Source organism: Bos indicus x Bos taurus, chromosome 18 (genome assembly GCF_003369695.1).
Source record: "Bos indicus x Bos taurus breed Angus x Brahman F1 hybrid chromosome 18, Bos_hybrid_MaternalHap_v2.0, whole genome shotgun sequence".
In the NCBI taxonomy this organism is placed as follows: Eukaryota; Metazoa; Chordata; class Mammalia; order Artiodactyla; family Bovidae; genus Bos; species Bos indicus x Bos taurus.
Genome location: NC_040093.1, coordinates 54,887,543 through 54,913,275, shown reverse-complemented (window position 1 = coordinate 54,913,275; position 25,733 = coordinate 54,887,543). Strand labels below are relative to the sequence as shown.

At 43.7% G+C, this 25,733-nt stretch overlaps 1 protein-coding gene across 1 annotated transcript in view; it reads left to right on the top strand.

Annotated features, from left to right (window-relative positions):
• Positions 1–25,733, top strand: part of USP10 (ubiquitin specific peptidase 10) — a 63,237-nt gene that overhangs the window by 18,614 nt on the left and 18,890 nt on the right. The window contains exons 2-4 of the mRNA XM_027513893.1: positions 10,929–10,997; positions 15,622–15,682; positions 19,851–20,897. Of these exons, the coding sequence (XP_027369694.1) occupies positions 10,929–10,997; positions 15,622–15,682; positions 19,851–20,897 (1,177 nt within the window). The remainder of the gene's footprint in view (positions 1–10,928; positions 10,998–15,621; positions 15,683–19,850; positions 20,898–25,733) is intronic.

The window sequence follows — 25,733 nt, the reverse complement described above, 5'->3', positions numbered from 1 at the left end:
TAGCTTTTGATAGGACTTCAATAGTCAGAATAAAATACACAAACCACATGAAACCAACACTTGACATTTGAATCTTCAGGAGGGCGTGGCTTTGGCACACTTTTTGGTCCATTTTTCCCCTTCTCGGGGCTCCTCAGCCACAAGAAAGTGAGGAGCATCCTGCTGCAGCCCTGGGTAGTCAGTTGAGGCATAAGCCTTCCTCTGCCCCCTCTTCCTCTGTCTGCTTCTGCCGTTTGTAGTGCTGTAAGCAATGCGCAGTTCACGCACACGGTGACAAATTTATAAATATCGTGGTGTCCCAAACTTCGTCTTGTTCAGAATTTGTTCTCATAATCACAGTTCAGCGTGGATAGTTGATGCTCAATACATGCTGTTAAATCAATGAAATTCCTGCTGTGCATTGAACATTGTCGCCTCCAGGTGTCCCTAGGCCACCCACACCAATTGCCAAAGTTAAGACTGAGCAGTAACTGTTCAGTAGATGTCACCATCCATCAGGTACTGGGTCCTGATGAAAAAAAAGTAAAGAAATTTGAATGGTTCTTTTTATGCAAGTACTGATCTGATTTTTTTTTTTAAACTTCATTTGTTAATAGTTCCCATTTAAATAGCTGTACATTTTGGTGGTTTTTAGTATATTCACAGAGTTGTACAGCTGCCCCCACAGTCCATTTTAGAACACCTCATCATTCCAGAAAGAGGCTCCATACCCATAATGGTGACTCCCTGGTCCCTCCCCACCCAGCCTCTGGCAGCCACCCTCTCTCCTTTCTGTTTCTGGGGATTTGCCTCTCCTGGATATCACCCAGTGCATGTGGATGGACTCTTGTGATGCGTGGCTCTTGAGTCTGGCTTCTTTCACTCAGTGCGATGTGTTCAGGTGCCAGCCACCTGGTAGCCGTGTGAGTCTGAGAACATTCCCAAAGCTGTGTTTCTCCGGGTTAGATCCAGGAGATCCTTTTGGAGCTGGGAAGAACTGTGGAGATGGATTTAGTCTGGCATACTCTGATTTTAGAGATGAAGTTAAAGCGTTTATCACTCGGAGCAGTGTTCTTTAGTCATTAAGTCTTGCCAGACTCTTTCAACCCCACGGACTGTGGCCCACCAGGCTCCTCTGTCCGTGGGATTCTCCAGGCAAGAATACTGGAGTGGGTAGCCATTCCTTTCTCCAGAGGATCTTCTTGACCCAGGGATCGAACCTGCATCTCCTGTGTTGCAGGATTCTTTACTGCTGAGCCACCAGTGTATTAGTCCTTAACGTTTCCTCCTACCTCCCAAATTCACTTTTGTGTTGGAAAAGAGGGAGGCGGGAGGAGAAGACTCTACTTCCTGTGCTTGGTTCTGGCATTTGACCCTGCAGGCTGGGCTTTGAGTGTTCTTGGGACACTGTACCTGGGTCTGGCTCGCAGATGCCTGACTGCCGCAGAATCTGTGAAGTACAATGCGCACGCAGCAGTGTTTGTTGATCATGCCTTTGTAGCCTAAGTTTTTACCTCAGAGGCTGACCTCCCATTTCCCTGAGTCCTTTTGAAGGCAGAGGACATGGATTTGGTGGCAGCCTGCACAATGACTTGTGTTTCTGGATCTCAAACCTTGGAAGCTGTGTTCCAGCGCCCCCTAGTGCCTGCTCTGGGGGTCGTCCTCCGGGTCCCTGCTTCCTGCAGAAGGTGCTGTTTTCCATGGCTGCATCGGATCCCTGGAGAGCCAGCAGTGGGCCACGCAGGCGACTGGCAAACGCCTTTCCTTCTCCTCACCTCTCCTGGGCTGAGGCTGTGTCTTTGCTTTTCCTTTAGCAGGAACACTGGTATTTCCAGTTTGGCCTGTGCCTTTCGCAGGCTGTACAGCCCTAGGCCCTAGAGGGCCTTGTGGAGTCTGCTCTGGCAACTCAGAGTGCCGCGCCCTGGCGCTGGGCTGCAGTGAAGTGTCTTGCATCCACCCTGGCTGTGCTGAGCGCTTGCCCCTTTTCCTGATGTGTTTCTTGTGCATATATTTTTCATGTCCTCTCTAGAAAGGATCACAAAATCAGACGGGAACAGTAGGAGTTCTGAGGCCTGAGCTGGGGTCAGTGGAAGGGAGGTGAAGTGGAGCTTTATTCTGATTGAGAGGACCCCTCCACCCCCAAGCCCCTTCCCAGAGAGGGGACGGGGCAGCCCAGCACCCTGTGCTGTGTCCCGACCCCCGTGGCCTTCCTGCCCGCCCCCCCCGCGCCCCCCCCCCACAGCTGGGAGCAGAGAGTCTGTGGTTGCTCTCTTGTTCCTCCTCTTGACTCCAGTATTCATTCAACTCTGGTGGGCCTGGCTTAAACCTCAGGGATCTGCCTCACTTGATGACGATGCCAACATTTCTGTAGTGCTCTGTGGTCCACGGAGGGCTCGCAGTGCCCGTTGCCTGGGTGCCTAGGTGTGCCGGCCCCTGCAGGCTTGGCAGGGACGGGGAAAGTGGGGTTGCACTTCCTCCCCTTGCCAGCCTCACAGTTGTGAGTTTCAGCTGTGAGTTTCAGCTCTCCCTGCTCCCGCAAGACAAACAAATGCATGTGGCCAGTGCCATTTTCTTCCTAGATTGTAAATCCTGTGAAATCAGGCACTGACTCATTCTTATCTTGTTTTTTTTTAAACCAAAACTTACCGTATTTTTCTTTAAAAACAGACTTTAAAATATATTTATTAATTCTTCAGAGGAAGGAAAATGTTTCACACAAATATAAGAAGAGGGTAGGTAAAAATTTTCCTCACAGCTGAGTGTTTTCAGTTTTAGTTTAAAAACAACCCCAGCAAGCTCTTTATTTGGGAATAATTTTAAATTTATAAAAATTGCAGAAGTACAAAGAGCCCCCATATGATTTTTTATTCATATTGACTGGTTAGGGTTGAACCTCACTTAATCATTGGGGTGTGTTTAAGTTCTCTCCCTCTTTATACAGATACCTGTACAAACTCACAAACACACGAAAATACAGACACATTTTCTCTTACCCTTTGAGGTTTTGAGGGTGAGTTACATGGACTGGGACCCTTTAGCCTTCTTGTCTGCTTGAATGTATATTTCCCATGAATATTCTCTTAAAGTAACCGCAGTTGGATAGCTATCACTTCCATATGTTGACATGGAACGCAGTATCTTTTTCTAATCCACTGTTTGTATTCTGGACTTGTCAGTTGACCCTATGCTCTCCTTTTATAGCATTTCCTTTCCAGGGAAGGATCCAGGATAGGGTCAGATGTTGCATTTAGTTGTACTGTCTCTTTAGCTTCCTGCCATCTTGAACTTTTCCACAGCCTTTTGTGACATTGAGTTTTTGGAAGAGCACAATCCTGCCCCTGCTTTTTGGTAACATTCTTCATTTTGCCAGACATCTAAAACAGTTTGTGATTGAAAATTAGGAAGACTTTTGGGGATGGTGAGACTGGAACATTTTAATGGAAGCTGGCTGCCCTGAATTTCTGGGATAAACTCTTTGATGTCACAAGACTTGAGATGCTTCAGTCAGATATATAAAACTTTAGTCAGATATAGTTTTAGTTAAACAGTTGTCACTAAAATTCAGGGCAGTGTAATTTATGCAGTCACTGGGGTTTGCAGTTGAATAAATACTTGGGTTTTTCTATGCTTTTGTAGTTTTAACTTCATAATTTAACTTTTCTTCCTAATTTATTTAAGCTAAATTCTGCTTTACAACAATACTTCTATTTGCCTTTTTGGAACTGTGGATAAAAAACACTTCTTCATAGTGATGCTTCCTGTGATTATTTGTAACTGATGTAGATGATTTTGAAAAGCACTCAAATGATAGCCTCCAAATTTATGTGGGGTATTATATTTTATTATATCACTTCCCTTCAGTGTTTTTGAGTGGTTACAAAAGAGACATTAGTTTCTCTGCCCATGAAAGAAATACTTACTGTTTTTTCACATGTATTGTGATGGCAGGAAATTGTCTTTTATTCTGATGTCTCCCTTACTTGAGACTTGAGTGACTTTGTGCAACTCAGATTGGGACTTGGCGCTAGCCTCTTAGCAGCCCCTTCTGTAAGCTCAGTCACAAAACTGTTCTTTAGATTGTTGCCAGTGTTAACTACTTACTTTCAAAAACTCCTGCATTTTAAGGATTGAAAATAGATCCGATTAGGGCAGAGAATGTGATTCATGTGTATTTTTATGGAGTTGTTTATTGATATATGTGAGCTGGTGTTAAGGGGATTATGTTAAAGTTCAGAGCAGCTCTGGCTAGCCATTTGTCAGGTGTTAAATGATACCTCAGCATTGCATAGTTGATAGTTAGCAGTTGCTTATGGTGTCATTTTTGGATTAAATGTTTTCATCAAGTCCTGATCTGTTTTCAAGGAGATCATGAAACATAGGTGCAAACACAGCTTCTGGAAAATGGGTATATGAATAGTTGACAGTGATTTGATAACACTGACTTTACAGTTAATCTTTTGAGTAAAGTATTTTTGCATGGTTCAGAACTAAGAACTCTGAAAAGATATATCCTTCTCTGTTCCACGACCTCCACTGACTGTCCCTCCTTCCAATATCTATTGCTTTTTAAAAATCAGTTTTTGCCTATGCTGGGTCTTTGTTGCTGTGTGCGGACTTTTCTCTAGTTGCAGTGAGCAGGCTCTAGAGTGCTGGCTCAGTAGTTGTGATGTCTGAGCTTAGTTGCTTCTCGGCATGTGGAATCTTCCTGGGCCGGGGATTGAACTTGTGTCGCCTGCGTTGGTGGGCGGACTTCTCACCACCAAGCTACCAGGTTAGTCCTGGTATTGATCTGTCTCTGGTTGGTGGTTTAGTCGTGAAGTCATATCTGACTCTTTGTGACCCCATGGATTGTAGCCTGCCAGGCTCCTCTGTCCATGGAATTTTCCTGACAAGAACATTTACTTCTCCAAGGGATCTTCCTGATCCGGGGATTGAACCTGAGTCTCCTGCATTGCTGACGAATTCTTTACCACCGAGCCACCAGGGAAGCCCCTGTCTTTATGCAAATACAAATCAGTATTTCTATTTTCCTGCCTCCCACCCCCCCTTTTTTTTTAACCCAAAGAATGTTTTCTTGTAACAGTGTTGGAGATTCCTTGCTGTACATGCTCCTTCCATCTGGAAGGCTGCACCAGCAGCTCTTAGTCCCCAGTGGAGGGGCAGAGTTCTAACCCAGGACCGCCGGGGAATCTTCTGCCCTTCCTGTTGCCCTCACCAGTGAGTTTTGTAATCAGGTTAAAGGTGTGGATCTGTGGAGAAATTATTGACATGAAGTTGTAATGAGAAAGCACACTTAAAATCTGTAGCAGATTTTTCCAAATAATCCTTTAAAAACAAAGATTTGAGTAAAATCGAAAATAATAGGAGAAAAAGTCTTTCCCTGGAGTTTAAGCACTTACTCGCCTTCTGCAGTGGCCCACACTCTGTGGAGTGTGCTTCTCTCTGGATCTGAATAAATCCACTTCTTACCTATCACTTTGTCTCTCACTGAATTCTTTCTGTGATGAGACATCAAGAACGCGAGCTTCATTAGATCCTGAAACCAGCTAAACCATCCCCAGCTTGTCATCAACACTGTTGCAGACATCTTCGTGCTGTTTCTTTGAGACAACTTTTGGGCATTAACAGCTGGTTGGGAAACTCCCTTGGGAGGGACAGCATCTAAAATCAAGGACGTGTGGTCATCTTTTCCTACGAGAACTCCAAAATTACAACTTGCTGCTGAACAACCATCAACAGGAGAATATTGGATCCCACCAAAAAAAGATAACCCACATCCAAGGGCAAAGGAGAATCCCTGGCAAGATGGTAGGAAGGGCGAAATTGTGTTTAGAATCAAACTCCATACCTGCCAGAGACGCTCGGAGGGCTCGAACAAAACCTTGTGCACTCCAGAAGACCCCACAGAGACTGAGCCAGACCGGCCTTGAGTGTTTGAGTGTCTCTTGTGGAGGTATGGGTCATCAGTGGCCTGCCGCAGGGGCAGGGGCTCTGGGTGCAGCAGTCCTGGGTGTGGCAGAACGGCAACCTCCCTACAAGAGGTTGCCATTAACCCTACCTTAGAGCTGTTGAGCACACGACCCACAAACTGCAGAACAATTATACCAAATAAATTCTCGTACTGTTAAGAAGTTCTGGGACCCACAACAGATTTCTTAACCTGGGGATTTGGCAAAGGGATTGAGAATCCCCAGGGAATTTCACTTTGGAGGCCAGTGGGATTTGACTACAGAACTTAAACAGGACTAGGGAAAAAGACTCTTGGAGGGCAAGATAAAACCTTGTGTGCAACAGGACCCAGGAGAAAGGAGCAGTGACCCCATAAGAGACTGACCCAGACTTGCCTGTGAGTATCCAGGAGTCTCCAGAGGTGAGGTGTTGGTTGGGGGCAAACAACAGGGAGGGAACACAGCCCCACCCATCAACAGAAAAATGGATTAAAGATTTGCTGAGCATGCATCGGAACAAGACCCAATTTCCCCCACAGTCAGTCTCTCCCATCAGGAAGTTTCCATAAGCCTCTTATCCTTATCCCTCAGAGGGCAGACAGAATGAAAGCCACAATCACAGAAAACTAACCAAACTGATCACATGGACCACAGCATTGTCTAACTCTACGAAACTATGAGCCGAGCCGTGTAGGGCCACCCAGGACAGATGGATCATGGTGGAGAGTTCTGATAAAATGTGGTCCACTGGAGAAGGGAATGGCAAACCACTTCAGTATTCTTGCCTTGAGAACCCCATGAACAGTATGAAAAGGCAAAAAGGTACAACACTGAAAGATGTCTCCAGATCGGTAGATGCCCAATATGCTACTAGAAAAGAGTGGAGAAATAACACCAGAAAGAATGAAGAGGCAGAGCCAAAATGAAAACAGCGCCGTATTGTGGATGTGACTGGTGATGGAAGTGAAGTCCGATGGTGTAAACAACAGTGTTGCATAGGAACCTGGAATGTTAGGTCCATGAATCAAAGTAAATTGAAAGTGGTCAAACAGGAGATGGCAAGAGTGAACATTGACATTTTAGGAATCAGAAAACTAAAATGGACTGGAATGGGTGAAGTTAACTCTGATGACCATAATCTACTATTGTGCGCAGGAATCCCTTAGAAGAAATGGAGTAGCCATTATAGTCAACAAGAGGGTCTGAAATGCAGTCAGTACTTGGGTACAATCTCAAAAATGACAGAATGATCTCTGTTTCTAAGGCAAGCCATTCAATATCACAGTAATCCAAGTAATCCCCACTAATGCTGAAGAAGCTGAAGTTGAATGGTTCTATGAAGACCTACAAGACCTTCTAGAACTAACACCCAAAAAAGATGTCCTTTTCATTATAGGGGACTGGAATGCCAAAGTAGGAAGTGAAGAGATACTTGGAGTAACAGGCAAATTTGACCTTGGAGTACAAAATGAAACTGGGCAAAGTTTTGCCAAGAGAAGGCACTGGTCATAGCAAACACCCTCTTCCCAACAATTCAAGAGAAGACTACACATGGACATCACCAGATGGTCAACACTGAAATCAGATTGATTATATTCTTTGCAGCCAGAGATGTAGACACTATACAGTCAGCAAAAACAAAACCAGGAGCTGACCGTGGCTCAGATCATGAACTCCTTATTGCCAAATTCAGACTTAAATTGAAGAAAGTAGGGAAAACCAGTAGACCATTCAGGTATGACCTAAGTCAAATCCCTTACCATTATACAGGAAGTGACAGATAGATTCAAGGGATTAGATCTGGTAGACAGAGTGCCTGAAGAACTGTGGACAGTTTATGACACTGTACAGGAGGCAGTGATCAAGACCATCCCCAAGAAAAAGAAATGCAAAAAGGCAAAATGGTTGAGGAGGCCTTACAAATAGCTGAGAAAAGAGACCCGAAAGGCAAAGGAGAAAAGGAAACATATACCCATTTGAATGCAGAGTTCTTCAAGAATAGCAAGGAGAGATAAGAAACCCTTACTCAGTGATCAGTGCAAAGAAATAGAGGAAAAAAATAGAATGGGAAACACTAGAGATCTCTTTAAGAAAATTAGAGATACCAAGGGAACATTTCATGCACAGATGGGCACAATAAAGGACAGAAATGGTATGGACCTAACAGAAGCAGAAGGTGTTAAGAGGAGGTGGCAAGAACACACAGAACTACTATACAGAAAAGATCTTCATGACCCAGATAATCATGACGGTGTGATCACTCACCTAGAGCCAGACATCCTGGAATGTGATGTCAAGTGGGCCTTAGGAAGCATCACTACAAACAAAGCTTGTGGAGATTGTAATGGGAATTCCAGTTGAGCTATTTCAAATCCTAAAAGATGATGCTGTGAAAGTGCCGCACTCAATATGCCAACAAATTTGGAAAACTCATCAATGGCTACAGGACTGGAAAAGGTCAATTTTCATTCCAATCCCAAAGAAAGGCAACCCCAAAGAATGCTCAAACTACCGCACAGTTGCACTCATCTCACACGCTAGCAAACTAATGCTCAAAATTCTCCAAGCCAGGTTTCAACAGTATGTGAACCATGAACTTCCAGATGTTCAAGCTGGTTTTAGAAAAGGCAGAGGAACCAGAGATCAAATTGCCAACATCTGCTGGATTGTCAAAAAAGCAAGAGAGTTCCAGAAAAACATCTACCTCTGCTTTATTGACTATGCCAAAGCCTTTGACTGTGTGGATCACAACAAACTGTGGAAAATTCTTAAAGAGATGGGAATACCAGACCACCTTAACTGTCTCCTGAGAAATCTGTATGCAGGTCAAGAAGCAACAGTTAGAACTGGACATGGAACAACAGACTGGTTCCAAATAGGAAAAGGAGTACGTCAAGGTTGTATATTGTTACCCTGCTTATTTAACTGACATGTAGAGTACATCATGAAATGCCAGGCTGGATGAAGCACAAGCTGGAATCAAGATTGCCAGGAGAAATATCAGTAACCTCAGATATGCAGATAACACCACCCTTATGGCAGAAAGCGAAGAAAAACTAAAGAGCCTCTTGAGGGTGAAAAAGTTGGCTTAAAGCTCAACATTCAGAAAACTAAGATCATGGCATCTGGTCCCATCACTTCATGGCAAATAGATGGGAAAACAGTGGAAACAGAGAGACGTTATTTTCTTGGGCTCCAAAATCACTGCAGATGGTGATTGCAGCCGTGAAATTAAAAGACGCTTGCTCCTAGGAAGAAAAGTTATGATCAACCTAGATAGCATATTCGGAGAAGGCAATGGCAACCCACTCCAGTACTCTTACCTGGAAAATCCCATGGACGGAGGAGCCTGGTAGGCTGCAGTCCATGGGGTCGCTAAGAGTCAGACACGACTGAGCAACTGAACTGGAGCGTTCTCATAATTGACCATGAGGTTTGTTCCAGCAGACTGGTAGAAGGCTTGCTGGATCACGGTTCCTTCCCTTCCTCTTCACTGACAAGATTTTGTTGAATCATTTGAAATTTTAGTTCTCTTACTGGATTGACCAATTTCTGTTTTTTTTTAAATACTTGTAGAAAGTGTACATAGAAGTGTGATTTCAAAGAGTATTTCATTTATTTTTATCTTTCCAAGAGAAATCCAGCCTGAAGAGAAAAACTTAGCAATCCTATAAGAACGTTCACTTCTTATCCTAATGTGTCTTCCCCACATCGTGAATTAAAGTAGCCACTTAGAAGGTAGAGTGGTTCTCTTCTATGTGGACAGCATTCCTGTTGTTGGTATTAAATAAAGCAACATGAGTCTTCACGTTTGCGTTGGGCTTCACGTCTGCAGTATCGATCATCTTTTGGATCCTACTTGTTTGTTACTGCTGTTGTATCCCTTGAATGCATTTTCTGGAACTCTTAAGCAGCCCACCTCCACTCATCCCAAGTGTGTATGAGAGTCAAGAATTATTTTGCCTTTTGCACTTGAGTAGTAAACTATAGAATAGAATTCTATGAAAACAAAAAGAGACACTTTTTTTCTTGGAACTTTCAAAGCATTGCTGTCTTGCTGTATTGATTTTGGTTCTTTAAGATCTTCTGTTGAGTTTGTAAATTTAGTAATTTAAATTTAATAATCCTTTGATTTCTTTGAATACTTCCTTGTTCTCTCCTTTTTTTTTCTTGACATTCTGCTTATTTTACCTGCTAGAATTTCAGGATACAGATTAGAATTTTAACTTCTTTTCTGTATCCTGTGTTTTGTTTACACAGATTCATTTTCCCCTGTTTTAATAGTAACCCTCTTTATTGCTGTTTATTTTTTGCCTCTCATGTCCTTTGATTTTTTTGTTGTCCATTCATATTCAAGAACTGAAATCATTAATATTTTGGTGGATGTCCTTATAGCATGTGGCCTTGTAAGTCTGATGCTTCACTTAGGGTGATGCTTTAGAGAGTCATTGATTAGTAGATCATCATGTTCATGTATCATGTCCACCTGTTGATACACATTTGGATTCTTTTCAGTTTCTGGTGGTTATGAATGAGTACAGATGCTGTAAACTTCAGCATACAGGTTTTTTTTGTTGTTGTTTTTGTGGACATTGTTCTTCATTTCTCTTTGGTAAGTGCTTAGGAGTAGGCTTGCTGGGTTGTGTGGTAAGTAAACTTTATAAGGAACTCCCGAACGCTTTTTTTTTTTCTGAGTTGCTGTGCCTTTCTGCATCTGTAGTTGCTTCACATCCTTGCTGGCAGTTGGTATTGTCTGGAACGTTTTCTCCCATCATAAGGTCCATCATTTTGATTTTCTTCCGTAAAACCCTAAGGTTTTATCTAGACTTACAGACCTCTCTGCAGTGGGGCTGTGAAGGAGCTCCAGACAGCACTGTCTGTTTCCTGGAGAGGGTCTTGGGGGGTCCTGGCGGATTCTTTATAGGGTCCATGTAACACTGTTTTCTGAAACTGTGTGATTTGTGTATTTTATGTGATCTGTGATTCTTTTTTTTTTCCCAGTATATTTTTGGAGATTTTAGCCCTGATGAATTCAATCAGTTCTTTGTGACTCCTCGTGCTTCAGTTGAGGTAAGACAATTTTGTTTTATTGAGTGCATGCATAAATTTAATTGATGGTTATGTTTTAGATCGGGTTTTTTTTTATGCCTTTTAATTAGGAATTCCAATGTACAGAAAAGTGAGGAGCCTAACATGAAAAAATGACTGGACCCACCCATTGGATTTGATTACTGTTAACATTTTGCTATACTTGTAAATAGCAAAACGTTACAGAGACAGTTGAAGCTTCCGTTGTATCCTCGCATTCGCCCTATTCCCCAGAAATACTGAAACTGCCAAAAATGCACAGTACGTTTTGTTTCCTGGCTGTGATTTTCACCTCTTACTGTGCATGTATATATTGTTTGTTGTTTTGTGCGGTTAGAAATGTCTCATCAGGGGCTTCCCCAGGGGCTCAGTAGTAAAGAATCTACCTGCAATGCAGGAGATGTGGGTTTGATCCCTGGGTCAGGAAGATTCCCCTGGAGAAGGAAATGGCAACCCACTCTAGTATTCTTGCCTGAGAAATCCCATGGACAGAGGAGCCTGGTGGGCCATGGTTCATGGGGTCGCAGAAGAGACCTGCCTTGTGACTAAAGAACAAAAACAAAGTCGTTTCATGCTGTATTCATCATTTTGCAGTTTGTTTATTTTAAGCTAAATATTCTTTAGATTTATTTGGATATTTTGTTCTTCTTTGATTTTAATTGTTAAATCTTATTTTTTTGGCTGTGTCCTGTGGATCTTAGTTCCCTGAGCAGGGAATTCCCTGCCAGGAAATTCCCCATTCATTGTGAAATATTGGACTTAGCTGTTTCCATGCTGAGGGGGCTGTCTAGGTCTTCAGCTTTTCCATTAGTACAGAAGTGTGGCAGTGATCATATTTTGTCATGTCTCCTCATGCTCCTCTGTGGATTTCTCCAAGAAGTATTCCTAGGAATGGAATTTTGGCGCCCTGCAAGGAATAAGCATCTTTAGTGCATCTGCTTTCTAAGTGGTTTTAACAGTCTGCATCCCTGTCACTAGTGCATGAGAGTTTTTGTTGTTGTTGTTCAGTCACGTCATACTGTTTGCGACCCCACGGACTGCAGCACACCAGGCTTCCCTGTCCCTTACCATCTCCTGAAGTTTGCCCAAGTTCATGTCCATTGCATTGGTGATGCCATCCAGCCACTCACCCTCTGATGCCCTCTTCTCCTTCTGCCCTTGATCTTTCCCAGCATCAGGGACTTTTCTACTTTTCTATTGAATCAGCTGTTTTCATCAGATGACCAAAATACTGGAGCTTCAACTTCAGCATCAGTCCTTCCAACCAGTATTCAGGGTTGATTTTCCTTAAGATTGAGCGGTTTGATCTCCTTGCTGTCCAAGGGACTTTTAGGATCTTCTCTTCTCCAGCACCACAGTTTGAAGGCATCAGTTCTTTGGTGTTCTGCCTGCTTTATGGTCCAGCTCTCACAACTCTACATGACCGCTGGGAAGACCATAGCCATAACTATATGGATCTTTTAGATCCCATTAAAAAGAAAAATTTTTGATAATTCCCAGTATGCTGTGCTCAGATGTTCCAATTGTGTCCAGCTTTTTTTGACCCCAAGGACTGTAGCCTGCTAGGCTCCTCTGTCCATGAGATCTCCCAGGCAAGAATACTGGAGTGGGCTGCCATTTCCTTCTCCAGAGAATCTTCTCAACCCAGGGATCAAACCTGCGTCTCTTGTATTGACACTTGGATTCTTTACCACTAGTGTCTCCTGGAAAGCCCCATTCTCAGTACACTGCTAAGTCGCTTCAGTCGTGTCCGACTCTGTGCGACCCCATAGAAGGCAGCCCACCAGGCTCCCCCGTCCCTGGGATTCTCCAGGCAAGAATACTGGAGTGGGTTGCCATTTCATTCTCCAATGCATGAAAGTAAAAAGTGTCCCACTCTTAGCGACCCCAGGACTGCAGCCTACTAGGCTCCTCCATCCATGGGATTTTCCAGGCAAGAGTACTGGAGTGGGGTGCCATTGCCTTCTCTGGTTCTTCTTCTTCTCAGTATAGACATACTTAAAATTTTTGCTAATCTAATGGAGTAAGTGGATTTTTGTCGTTTTAATTTACGTCTCCCAGATTACAAACATTTGAGCACCATTACATTACTTTCATATGTCCATTGGCAGTGTAGATTTCTGTTTCTGTTAATTACCTGTTCTATATCTTTTGTCCATATTTTTACCAAATGGCTTGTCTTTTTCTTATTGATTTATAGGGTTAATAATCTTTTGGAGTACATTTTAAAGTTTTAGTGTCTTGTATTTTTTTTCCTCATAGTTTGTGGATTTTTAAAATATTTTTTAAGAAATTTTTTCCTTCCCTGAGGTCATAAAGACATTTAAAAAGTTTTTAAAGTTTTTGTTTTCACTTTGGTATGTAATAAAACTTGAGATTGTGGTGTTGAGTGTGTGTGTGTATGGGTGGGGATCTAACCCCTTACCCCATAGCAGTAGCAAAAAAGATTTAAAAATACTACCTTCTTATTATTGAAGGTCCTGAGTATTGACCTCACAATATGGTAGCACTGTTTCCAGAGTAAGTTGGTTTGATTTTGTATCTAATACAAATAAATTTTAGCTTTTTCTGTTGCTCAGTTTCCTTTTGTGTGTGAGATTATATATTTTTGCTTAAAAAATTCTTTGTTCTTATAAGTAACTATATAGTTAAAGAGAGAACTTTGAACAATTCTTGCAGTTTTATTCTGCTGCATTTTTATTATACCCAGTTCCCACAAAGGGGTTTCTTAGAGGTGGTGGAGGTTTGCTGTGTAACAGGCACCATATGCAGTGTATAGAGTGAAAAAAAATACACACGTTTTCTGTGCCTGAACTCATTCTGGCATTCTAGTAATTCCCAGTTATGCTCTTACCAGGTTAGTAAACCAAAGTAAGTGTTTTAAACACACTTAAGAGAAAACAGCAGTATTGCCCTGGGGCATGCCAGGGGCTCTGTTTTCAGATCCTGGCTCTCCTACTCCCTAGATTCTAAGTACAGTGTGATTTCAAAAAACAAGACTTTGAGTGCCTTACAAGTTAGATTTTATCACCAGGGGGCACCCGAGTGTCATCAGTGGAATAAAGGCTGTGTCAGGGAGTTTGCTGTCTTCTGTGACTGCAGAGGGATGTCATCCTGATTTGTGGCTTCCCCAGACACACTGTTTTGCTCCGTGTGTCCACGCCAGTGATAAAGGCTGGGGCACTGGATGGGAGCGTTGGAGTCATGTGTGGAATGGTCTTGCACTTCAGGCTCAAGTGCAGCCCACCTGGGCACACAGTGCTCTGCCGTGATGAATGCTGGAGTGCCCCTGTCTGGTGTAAGTATGCACTGCTAAGTCCAGAAAGTGGTCAGTTCCTTTTGTTTTCTTGGGCTTCTCCGGTGGCTCAGACCGTGAAGAATCTGCTGGCAGTGCAGGAGACCGTGGTTCGATCCCTTGGTCGGGAAGATCCTCTGGAGAAGGAAATGGTTACCCACTCCAGTATTCTTGCCTGGAGAATCCCCATGGACAGAGGAGCCTAGCAGGCTACCGTCCATGGGGTCACTAAGAGTGAGACACAACTGAGCGACTAACAGTTTTGTTTTCTTAGCTTCTTATTTGTCATTAATTCTCTCAGGAGAGTACTTGGAGTGATAAGCTTTTATATCTGAGACTGTTGCATTGACTCACTAAGAGTTAATAGGAAATCAGCGGAAGTAGTAGTTCTGAGACAGTTGTGGGCGTGAGAGTCTCCTGGGTGCCTCTGAACATGCCAAGCCCGGGACCCCATCCAGGCCCCCAGGGTGTTGTGCTGTTTCTGCTGTAGTGTGCAGGCTTTGAGAAGTGCTGTGGTAGAAGCCGTGTTAGGCTGGAAGCCTTTTGTTCTTTGCTTCCTGCTTCAGATAGCAATTATCTGTCCACTTACCTTACCCCTTTCCATTCTAAACTTTCTCATTTCAAACACAGCCATTTGAAACATTCCAGCTCATAAGTATTATGGAATAGCTAGGAGGGAAAAAAATTGGCATATTCATGATACCTTCCTGCATTTTGCAGAGAGCCCAGGCACTGACCATTTTGCTGTCTCTCTTCCAAACAAGGAATGTGGTTGCCAGCTGTTAATCCAGTTGTTTAAGGCACCCTGTTAAAAGAGAGCTGTGATTCTCAGGCTTTTCTTTCCCAGCTGCTTTGTTCACTGTCCCCAGGCTTGGTTCCTGCCTATGGCTGAGTGGACTTGTAGTGATGGTGAGCAACGTGTGCAGATGGTCACGAAGACTCTGTACTGGTCAATGGACAGAGACAAGCGTTTATAGTATTTGATGTGTACTCTGCAACTCCTGTGAAACAGAGGGTGTGTCGTGAGCCTTTTGTAGCTGATTGACATGTCCGTTGGAGCCCATTTTTTATTTTTTACCTCATTTTTGGATCTATTTAATAACAATCAGTGTTGGAAAGCTTTCTGATGGTGTTTTAATATGAAGATGTTTAATCTTACTCTTTCCCCATCTGTGTTATTTTGTTAAAAATAGTGTTATGAAAAGTTGCATGGATAAATAGCCTTTTAATGAGGGTTGCTTTAATGAAATAGCATGTGTTGAACTTTAACAGTTTGTTGAGTTAAACTCTGTTTTCCACTTCCCTGGGCAGCTTCCTCCATACGGTGGGACAGTTCTGTGTGGCGCACAGGCTGCTGATGACCTCCCCGATGGTAAGCACGCGCCGTGGGTGCAGTCTTCCTTCCTTTCCCTTTCAGCTTGATGTTTTTGCTGTAAACTCGAGTAGCTTTAATCACCAAACCACTTTGGCTAATGAATTAAAGTTTATTCTGTGCTTCAGAGTATCAGACCTCCAAGGTGAGTTTTGGAAATAATTGCTCATTTCTGTTTGTTTCGTAAGGATCCTCTGGCACAGGTGTACCCTTCACAGCCAAGGCTGTCTGTGCGGGTTCCGGAGTGGGCTGTCTGTTGAGTGCACCGGCTGTTGGGCCCAGAACTGGCACGTCTCTGAGTACGTGCTTTCCACCCGGCTCAGTGGCAGCTCGTTTCTCTTGTCCTGAGTTTGCGGTTATGTCCACGCCTGTTATCAGGGCTCTTGGGAATTCAGGTGATCTCTTCACCTCCTGTCCTGACTGAGTAGCTGGCTGTCTGTGTCCCAGACACTGAGCTGATCACTGGAGGTGATGCTTACTGAGTTGCAGCCCTCTCATATATGTTACAGTGTCACTAACAGTAGGGTCCTCTCATCTTGCTGGCTGCCATTGCACGTGTCACCTGTCTAGACTGCTTTTCAGTTTGCATCATGCTCAAGGTCCTCATTGGCCTTGGAGAAGCTGGAAGCTGAACCTTTTCTTTGAGAGCAGTGATTTGGTTCCCTGTTTCTATAGCATTGTCAGAAAGGGTTTTATTATAATTTAGATTTAAATATAAACCTTGCAGAGACCATGTAAACTTTTAATCTGCAGACAAATGAGAAAATGATTTTATCTAAAATTATTAGCAGCTTTATAAGAAACATAAGGTAGAGAACTTATGATGACTTAGGATGAGGATAAAATAAGAGATGCCAGAGGGACCCAGACACCCTTGCCAGGCCTCCCAGCCTCTGGAGCCCCCTTGTCGTCTGTGGGTTGAGGTGCTCCCTGACTTCCAGTACTTGGCACGTAGCCGCTGTGCCGCCGGTGTTTGCTCGGGCTCCAGATGTCTCGCTGTCTTACCTGTTGTCAGAGCCCTGGTCCAAGTCGTGCCTTACCATCCTTCCAGGGGCTTCGGCTGCAGATGAAGGCTCCGCCTCCCTCTCAGACCCCCAGTGTCGCAGCGCCTCTCCCCTCTGCTCCACTCCCTCCTCCTCACTCTCACCATGTCCCCCACCCCCTCCAGGCTGGCATCCCTGCTCAGTTACGCGTCTTGGCTCTTTTTCTCCGTTCTTCCCCCTCTCCTCTCAAGTCCATCTTTTAATCTGCCAAAAACACAGCTGCTCACACTGAGAGAGGCCAGCTCAAAGGCCCCTGTTCCCCAAGGCCTCTTCTGTCCTGTTCTGTTGTTTTTATTTCTCCTACAGTGCCAGCTCACTGTCCAGTAGTCAGTGAATCTGCCTCCCTGTTTAGGCTGAGTTCAGCTGTGGGCGCTCATCCGTTTCTGTGTGCAGCAGCTGCACAGTACAGCGTCTGCAGTGTTGTAAACCCTCAGGATGGTTTTGGATGAGCGCTTTAGAGTGATTTGTTCCGGCACTTCCCACCACACCTCACACTCTAGGTGGGGGCTCCTAATGTGGCCTTTTTAAGTTAGTCCCCAAAGCTGGAAGTAGCCTTGCCCCTCCTTCCCTCCCATCCCCTCCCCCATCCAGTTATCCTGCCAGCTCCTCTGACCTCTCTGTAGTTTCTGATCCAGATAGATCTCTTTGTGTGTGTGTTGAGGAGCATTCTATTTTTAAATTTTATTCATTTTTTTTAATTCATTCTTATTTGAAGGATAATTACAATATTGGGTTGGTTTCTGCCATATATCAACACGAACCTCCTTCACACCTCTCATCCCATCCCACCCCTCTAGGTTGTCACAGGGCCCCGGTTTGAGCTCCCTGAGTCATACAACAAATTCTTGGAAAGCTGTAGAGGCTTTATCTCACCCACCCTCTGCCTCCATCATTCCCGTCTTTGATGTCTGTCTTCCTATAGATGTAATCCCCTGAGGCAGGGACCTTGCCTTACTAATCTCTGTACCCCTCCCCCTTGATAATAAACACTTTGCACATGGCTGAGAGCTCCATGATTATTGACTTGACTCACTATGAACTGATTGGAGAAGTCAGCTGAGGAAGCCACTTAAGCAGTGGTTCTCAAATGGACATGGCCATGAGCATCTCCTGGGTGCCTCTGAGCATCTCAGACTTCAGGACCCCATCCGGGCACCCCAGGCTACTGCACTGTGAGTGCTGCAGTGCACGGGCTTTGAGAGTGCTGTGTTAGGGTGTGATTGTTGGTTTGAGCTAATTTTCCTTCCCCTAACAAATCCCCTGCCTGATGATCCAAGTGCTCATGAGCTTGCAGGCCTTCCATCACTTTTCCAGCCCGACAGGTTGGGCCTTGTCCTGACTTCTCTGCCCTGGAGTGCAGTGCATGGTGTGTCCACAACCCGTGTTCCTGCATAAGAAAAGGAACCGAACTGTTCTGGGTAGGACTCAGCCTTCCAGGGATGTGGTCAGACTGTCCACAGTCTGGTAAATGTTTTGGTAACAACTGTAGCATATCAAAATGGTTCCATTAATGTCACATCACATTCTGGAGTGTTGTATGTTACGATAAGATTAATGATTAAGATGTGGAACGCACTGTGTTTGTTGGGAATAACCAAACTCTGCACAGGCTGCATGGTACAGCACATACTAACTTCAATGTGACTCCCGATGCACATTCCAGTCTCTGAACGGTGGCCTCCCTGCTTCAGCTACATCCGTCTTGGTCCACAGAGCAGCTCTGCATCCTTGCAGCCTCACTGGATGGAGCTCCCTGGAAGCAAACTGGACAGTTCACTTTTAGGGATAATGGAGAAATATATTTCCTTTGGTGATTGTTTTCAAAATAAGGAAACCACGAAGCAGTGCTCAGGGGCCAGAGAATTGAAATTGTTCTCTCGGTATCTCTGTAGATGGTTAGCTGTAACCATCATCATGTTCTCTTTTCAGGAATGTTTTGCTGTTGGGCTGGTGTATTCTCCCCACTCCCAGGGTGTGTGATATCAAACCAAATGGAGAATTAGAAAACTATTCAGGGCACTGGCCCCTCTGTGGGCTGTTTTTTCTCCTAAAAATACTTCGAAAGTAAAATATATTCAGTTTTCTGAGTAGAATATGATTATTTTGGTACTGTGATTTTTTTTTTTTAAATAAACGCCTTGAGAAAAAGTGGGCCTCTTGTACTAGACTTGAGAAATCTTCAGTAATGCATGAAAAATAAATAAAAAAATACATATCCTTTCCTAACTTCAAAATGTGTAACTATTTCGTCACATATAAGATGACATTGGTGTTTAGTTTCTATTGAGAAACTCAGTTGATTCTGAAACTCAGCCTAATTTTTGAGATGTGATCTGTGAAAAAAATGTCCATCTTAAATGGATAGAATATGTGGATTGTTGTCAGTGGGGAAGTGGGGAAGAAGTATTAAAGGATTTCAAGGAGATTTTTAAAGGTTTGCAGTCCTAACTTTATCTTGGAAGCACCTTCCTTACCCATGGGGTTAATCCAATATGAATTAATTTAGGAGAAGTTACAGGCACTCATGCAAGGCCATTTTGGGGCTTCAGTTAAGGTTGTTAATAGAAGAGTCTGGGAAATGGATAATTTGAAAGAGTGCTTTTGTATAATTTATACTTTTTGAATTATTAAATTGGACAAATTAGAGAAACCATATATTCATAATATATATATAGAGAGAGAGCACAAGCAAGCAGTGGTTTTCAAGTCCCCAAGTTGGTCGTGTTGATTTTTAAAAATTAAGTTTTCCAAAATATATATACCCTAGTCTTAGGTATAAAATAAACTAATAAAATCAGATTGCATTGAGGGACATGTTCAGATAGGCAGAATAGCATTTGTTTCCTATTCAAAGTTTCATTTTAATTTCTACCTTAACTACCGTGAGTGGAAAATGGATACCAGCTTCTGTGTTTCATATCTCCAAATTAAATATAATTTTGTGGTTATTATTTATTTCAGCAAATTACTTACTTAACACAGAAATTAAATGTTTTAGCTTTGTTAATTACTGCAAGACTTTAAGGTTTTAGTTTCAAAAAGAAATAATTACTGAGACTTTTATAAGTTGTATAGCTGTGTTCTTAACTAGTGGCATATTTACTGATCATTTTCTTTCTAAACAGGACACGACTATCAGAGAATTGAATTTGGTGTTAATGAAGTAATTGAACCCAGTGACACTCTGCCGAGAACTCCCAACTACAGTATTTCAAGCACATTGAACCCTCAGGCCCCTGAATTTATCCTTAGCTGCACAACTTCCAAAAAGCTCCCCGATGACATTGATAAAGAAGTGAACTATAGCTCCGCCAATTGCCAGTACCCGGGCCCTGCCCTTGCCCTGGATGGCGGCTCTCCTGCCGAGGCGGAAGCTTTAGAGAATGATGGTGTTTCGGGTGGTCTTGGACAAAGGGAACGTAAAAAGAAGAAAAAACGTCCCCCTGGATATTACAGTTACTTGAAAGACGGTGGCGAGGGTGCACCTTCGGCGGAAGCCCTGGTCAATGGCCACGCCGGCCCAGCAGTCTCCAACAGCGTAGGCGCCGAGGACACGGACTTGATGGGGGATGTACCCACGGCAGGGACCCCCCGGACTTGGGGCAGCCCTCAGGACGCCACGGACTTTGTCAGCGACGCCGGGCCTGCTGGGGCTTTCCCTGGAGCCCTGGACGGCGGGGCCAGGACTGCAGGGCAGCTTGAGGGCTGCCCCGGGGCTGACTCGGAGGCCTCCTGCCTCCCTGCCGAGGCCGGCAGGGACACCTTGTTGAGGACAGCTGTGGCTCAGCCCTCCGTGGGGACTGATACTACTGAGAACCTTGGAGTCACTAACGGACAAATACTTGAATCCTTGGGTGAGGGCACAGCTGCCAACGGGGTGGAGTTGCACACCGTGGAGAGCTCGGACTCGGACCCCGCCAAGGCCGAGAGCGCCCCACCACCTGCGGATGCCCCAGCCTCCGCAGCGGGCACTGTGCCTGCCAGTCAGCCTGCCAAGTCGTGGGCTAGTCTTTTTCATGATTCTAAGCCTTCTTCCTCTTCCTTGCCTGTGGTTTCTGTGGAAACTAAGTATTCCCCTCCCGCCACGTCTCCCCTGGTCTCTGAAAAGCAGGCGGAAGTCAAGGAAGGGCTGGTTCCAGTTTCAGAGGATCCTGTAGCCATAAAGATTGCAGGTATAGTTCAAAAGATACAGGTCTGAGGCCAAGATGGGAGCAGACAGTCTGCACTGTTATCCAGAGTGATAGCGGATTACCTATGTGTTCAGATGAATTTCTGAACAATACCTGTGCCTTATGTGTCACTAAAAGTAAAATGACATATGAGCAGAGTCGGGTGGGGAGGGATATCTATCTTACTTTTACGTTAAGTGGAAAACCCATGTCCGTTACCAGTCATTTGACAGATGACATTTCCACGTCTTGCCTTCTGACTAATTGTGCTCCCTTGTGTGACTAATGGGTAGTCCTGCCTGTGTTCCAGTTATTACGACCTCACGGTCGTAATCCCTGAGGATTCCACTCACTTAGGAGTTATTGCTTAGGATATAAGAAAGTACTTTTTTTTTTTCTTTTTAATGCCTATTTTGGATTGAGTAAATGGATTTTATTCAATTTTAGCACACCAAGGCCAATTCTTGACTGGAAAAGAAAAACTGCAACAGTTTGGCCTGAAGTTAATATTTCATTTGATATGCTAAGGCTCACAAAGTAGGGCCAGTTCACAATAAAACTGTAAAGCCTCATGGCTTATGTTTCTAAAGTTAAGGTGGGAAGTCAGAAGCAGGAACGTGTGTGTTTTTACACATGCCTAAGAAACTGGGGCTGTTCTTCAGGATTCATTATCCAAGGAGTTTACCAGTAGCCAGTACTTCAGGTTCTTACCCCATTGGCCCAGTTAAAATGAACTGTCTTTTTTTTTTTAAGTTTATTGGCCGCACGGGTGTTAGTTGCTGCCTGAGACTTTTCTGGTTGCGGTGAGCAGGGGTTGCTCCCTAAATGTGGTGACTGTGCTGCTTATTTTGGTGGCTTCTCGTTGTGGAGCACAGGTTCTGTAGTGAGGGCCTGGTGGCTCAGACGGTGAAGCATGTGCCTGCAGTGAGGGAGAGCCAGGTTCGATCCCTGGTTTGCGGCGATCCCCTGGAGAAGGAAATGGCAACCTGCTCCAGTACTCTTGCCTGGAAAATTGCATGGATGAGGAGCCTGGTAGGCTACAGTCCCTGGGCTCACACAGTTGGACACGACTGAGCGACTTCACTTCCTTCCTTCCTTCCTTTCTTTTAGTAGTTGTGATGTATGAACTTAGCTGCCTCGAGGCTTGTGGAACCTTCCTGGATCGGGTATCAAACCCGTGTCCCCTGCGTTGGCAGGCAGATTCTTAACCACTAGATCACCAGGGAAGTTCTGAATTGTCTTTGTTTAGGCTTTAATGTTTGCTGGTTTAACATTTTGGCATACCTGACAGCATTTGGCACCAAACGATGAGGGTGAAAGCAGTAACGAGATGCAAAGTGTGCGCTCTCTTACGAATGGCCAGGATTGCAGCAAAGACAAAGCGCATCCTTCTGCTGAGAGTAAGATGACACCAAGCAATACTAGAACAAGTTTTTAAATAAGCATTTTATTACTTATACAAAATACAATATTTTGAGTAATCTAGGTGTTGGATTTCTCTTTAAATGAGAAGTTAATTGATAGATGTACCAGCATTTTGGACTTTTAAAACGAATAACTTTTAGGTTATTTGGGTGAATTTTTTACTGTAACTTTTTAAAACGTGTTCATTGCAAGGGAAAGCTGTAAGAGTCAGGGGAGAATAGTAACAGCCTTTGTGTAGATCATTAAACGTCATTCTTAACTTGTAGTGGGAGATGCATGGTCTGGTGCTTTTAAAAGCGGACATGCTGTTTAAACTCAGAGTGAAAGTGAAAGTCGCTCAGTCGTGTCCGACTCTTTGTGACCCCATGGACTATATATATAGTCCATGGAATTCTCCAGGCCAGAATACTGGAGTGGGTAGTCGTTCCCTTCTCCAGGGGATCTTCCCAACCCCTGGATTGAACCCCGGTCTCCCACACTGCAGGCGGATTCTTTACCAGCTAAGCCACAAGGGAAGCCCTTAAAGTGAGAAGGCATTGTCATGTTTGTATTCCTAAAATTGCTTCACAAAGGGTGGTGGTGGTTTAGTTACTAAGTTGTGTCTGACTCTTTTGTGACCCCATGGACCGTAGCCCGCTAGGCTCTTCTGTCTATGGGATTTCCCAGACAAGAATACTGAAATTGATTGCTATTTCCTTCTCCAGCGGACCTTCCCAACCCAGGGATCGAATGAGGGAGTCCTGCATTGTAGGTGGTCTCCTGCATTGCAGGCAGATGCTTTATTTTTCAGCCACCGGGAAGCCCACTTCACAAGGAAAACCTCCATTCCTGGGAAATTCCCTCAATCTATTTAAAAGAAGAAAGAAAATATTCATTTTAAATGTTTTAAAGCGTTGTAGTCAAATAACTTTATTTTTTTTTTATTTTTTATTTTTTTTTTTTGTCAAATAACTTTAAATGTGGTTTGATACATAGTTTGCTGTGTATGTTAAAATCTAGTTGACTTGCTAAAATCTGACGGTAAACTGCTCTCTAGAACACTGTGAGGAAATTCCCTGGCGGTGTGGTGGCTAGCACTTTCACTGGGCCAGGGCCTAGTTTCAAGTCCTGGTTGGAAAACTTAAGATCCTGCAAGTGATGCGGCTCCTCCAAAAGAGAAATGGAACAGAGCGACACTGGGGGCTCTAAGTTATTTGTATTGGTGCAGAGCATTGCTACAGTCTAATCACTTTTGAATCGATGGTCCCCCATTACCTCCCCCCAAGATTTATGTTTTTAACCGTTTTTGATTAAGTCAGTTATAAAAATGTTTTCATTATCTGAGCAAAAGTGTGGTTCCTTTCAAAACGTTTCATTCTTTTGAGCCTGATTATTGAACCTTAGAGGGCTTCCCTGGTGGCTCAGATGGTAAAGCGACTGCCTGTGATGCAGGAGACCCGGGTTCAATCCCTGGGTCGGGAAGATCCTCTGGAGAAGGAAATGGCAATCCACTCCAGTATTCTTGCCTGGAAAATCCCATGGGTGGAGCCTGGTAGGCTACAGTCCATGGGGTTGCAAAGAGTCGAATATGACCAAGGGACTTCACTTCTTCATTGAACCTTAGAAATACAGAATGTAGGTGCTGAAAGTTTTCAGTATTTCTTGAAAAATAATGCAGTGATAGTCACACTGAGTAACTGTTGGAATCACACTGAGCTTAGGTAAAGTATAGATTGTTTAGAATTTTTTTCCCCCTTTGTCATAGTCCCCTCCTGAGAGGTTTACCTTGTAAAAATGAAAAGGTATATTGAAGTGGTTGTAGGTCAGATCACTGCCACAGACGTAGCTTTAATGGTAGGCCCGCTTATTTTATTTTCTTTTTTTTTTTCCTTTAAGCAGCATTTAACTGTGTGAAATTCTAGCTCCATTAAAAGATCTGTTGATGTTGGCTGTCATAGAATTTGACTTGCATTAACGTCTCAGTGGTTCTGCTGAGAGAGTAATTTTTATGTGTATCATTTTATTTATTAAATTTGGGAAAGAAACAGGAGGGAACGGCAGTTTGAATAAGTTTATTCTCTTTTGAGTTCTTAGAAGGATATCAGTATCCACAGGCCAATTTTTGACCCCAGGGTCATTTATTTTGGGTGTCCGCATTTCTGGATCATCTGTCTGCCCTGTCATTATGTCTGTGCTTAATGAGTGCCAGGTAGTTTTGTATAACCACAAATGAAATGGAACTCAGATCAACTGTAAACAGAAAATAATAGTCATACACAGCATTTTGGAGTGAAATATAGTCAGATTTCAGTTACTCACAGTCTGTTTATCCATTACTGCATTGCATTCTGCTTTTACATTCTTTGGTGGCAAGGCCATCTTCATGGTGTCATTTGTCAACATTTTGTTCCTTTCGCCGTTTTTCTTAAGTGTAAACTCTGATTTAAGCAGGAAACGGAAGGGAAAAGCACTTCCCCAACCTGGTGGGAAGCATGGACCTGCACAGGAGGCCTGTAGAGGCTTGGAGAGGCTTCCGTGTTTCAGGAAGTGGTTTATGTCAGTCTGATAGGGAGTATATGCCATTTTTCAGTAGGAATAACTGAGTCAGGAGATGAGCAAAAGGAACCTGAAAATCTTAATTCTTATAGCTTGTATTGAAACTAAGTGCAAAACCTGAGGCACACACCCATGTTGAGAGTAAGTGTGACAGAAAAAAGCAGAGGGGACAGCCTCAGCTGGTGCTCCCTCCAGAGCCTGGAATGGAGCATACCCTGCTGAGTGATGAATGTTAAAATCTTCCTGGGCTTTTACTGGGGGTCACTTGTACTCTCCCAAACCTGAATTATATCAAATGCTTTCAGGTCACACACAGAGTTATTTTGTTCTTTATGTTTTGCTTTCAAAACTATGCACCAGTGTATTCTGTTTTAAAGGTGTGTAAATAATGGTGGCAAGGAGCGAGACCAGGCCAAATGCCCAAATAGGAGCAAGAATTCTAGTCTCAGAGAACTATGTAAAGTGAGGTCTTAGACCGCTGAAAAACATTCTGTTCTGCGGGGTATTGAGGCTCTAGTCATGCCATTTATTATGAATTTTGGTAAAACACACTTAATAGATGATTTTACACTGTTTTGGACCTAAAAAACTGTCGCTGGAGAGAGCAATAAAATCACTACAAATTGGATCTGGTCAGAAAAATGAATTCCTGGATCTGTATTTATTTTAAGCAATATACCCCAATTGAGCTTTGCTTTGGTGGTTTATAAATCATATCTATATTTCTCCTGTCCTTGGGAAATACTTTCTCCCATGTTTTTCATTCTCTTCACATTCTCCCAAGTAGTCCAGGCAGTGACCATGCAGCAGGCCCTGAGTGGAGGAGGTCCACCACCTGTGTGCAGACTCACGTGGGTTGAGAGTTCAGTTCACGTCTGA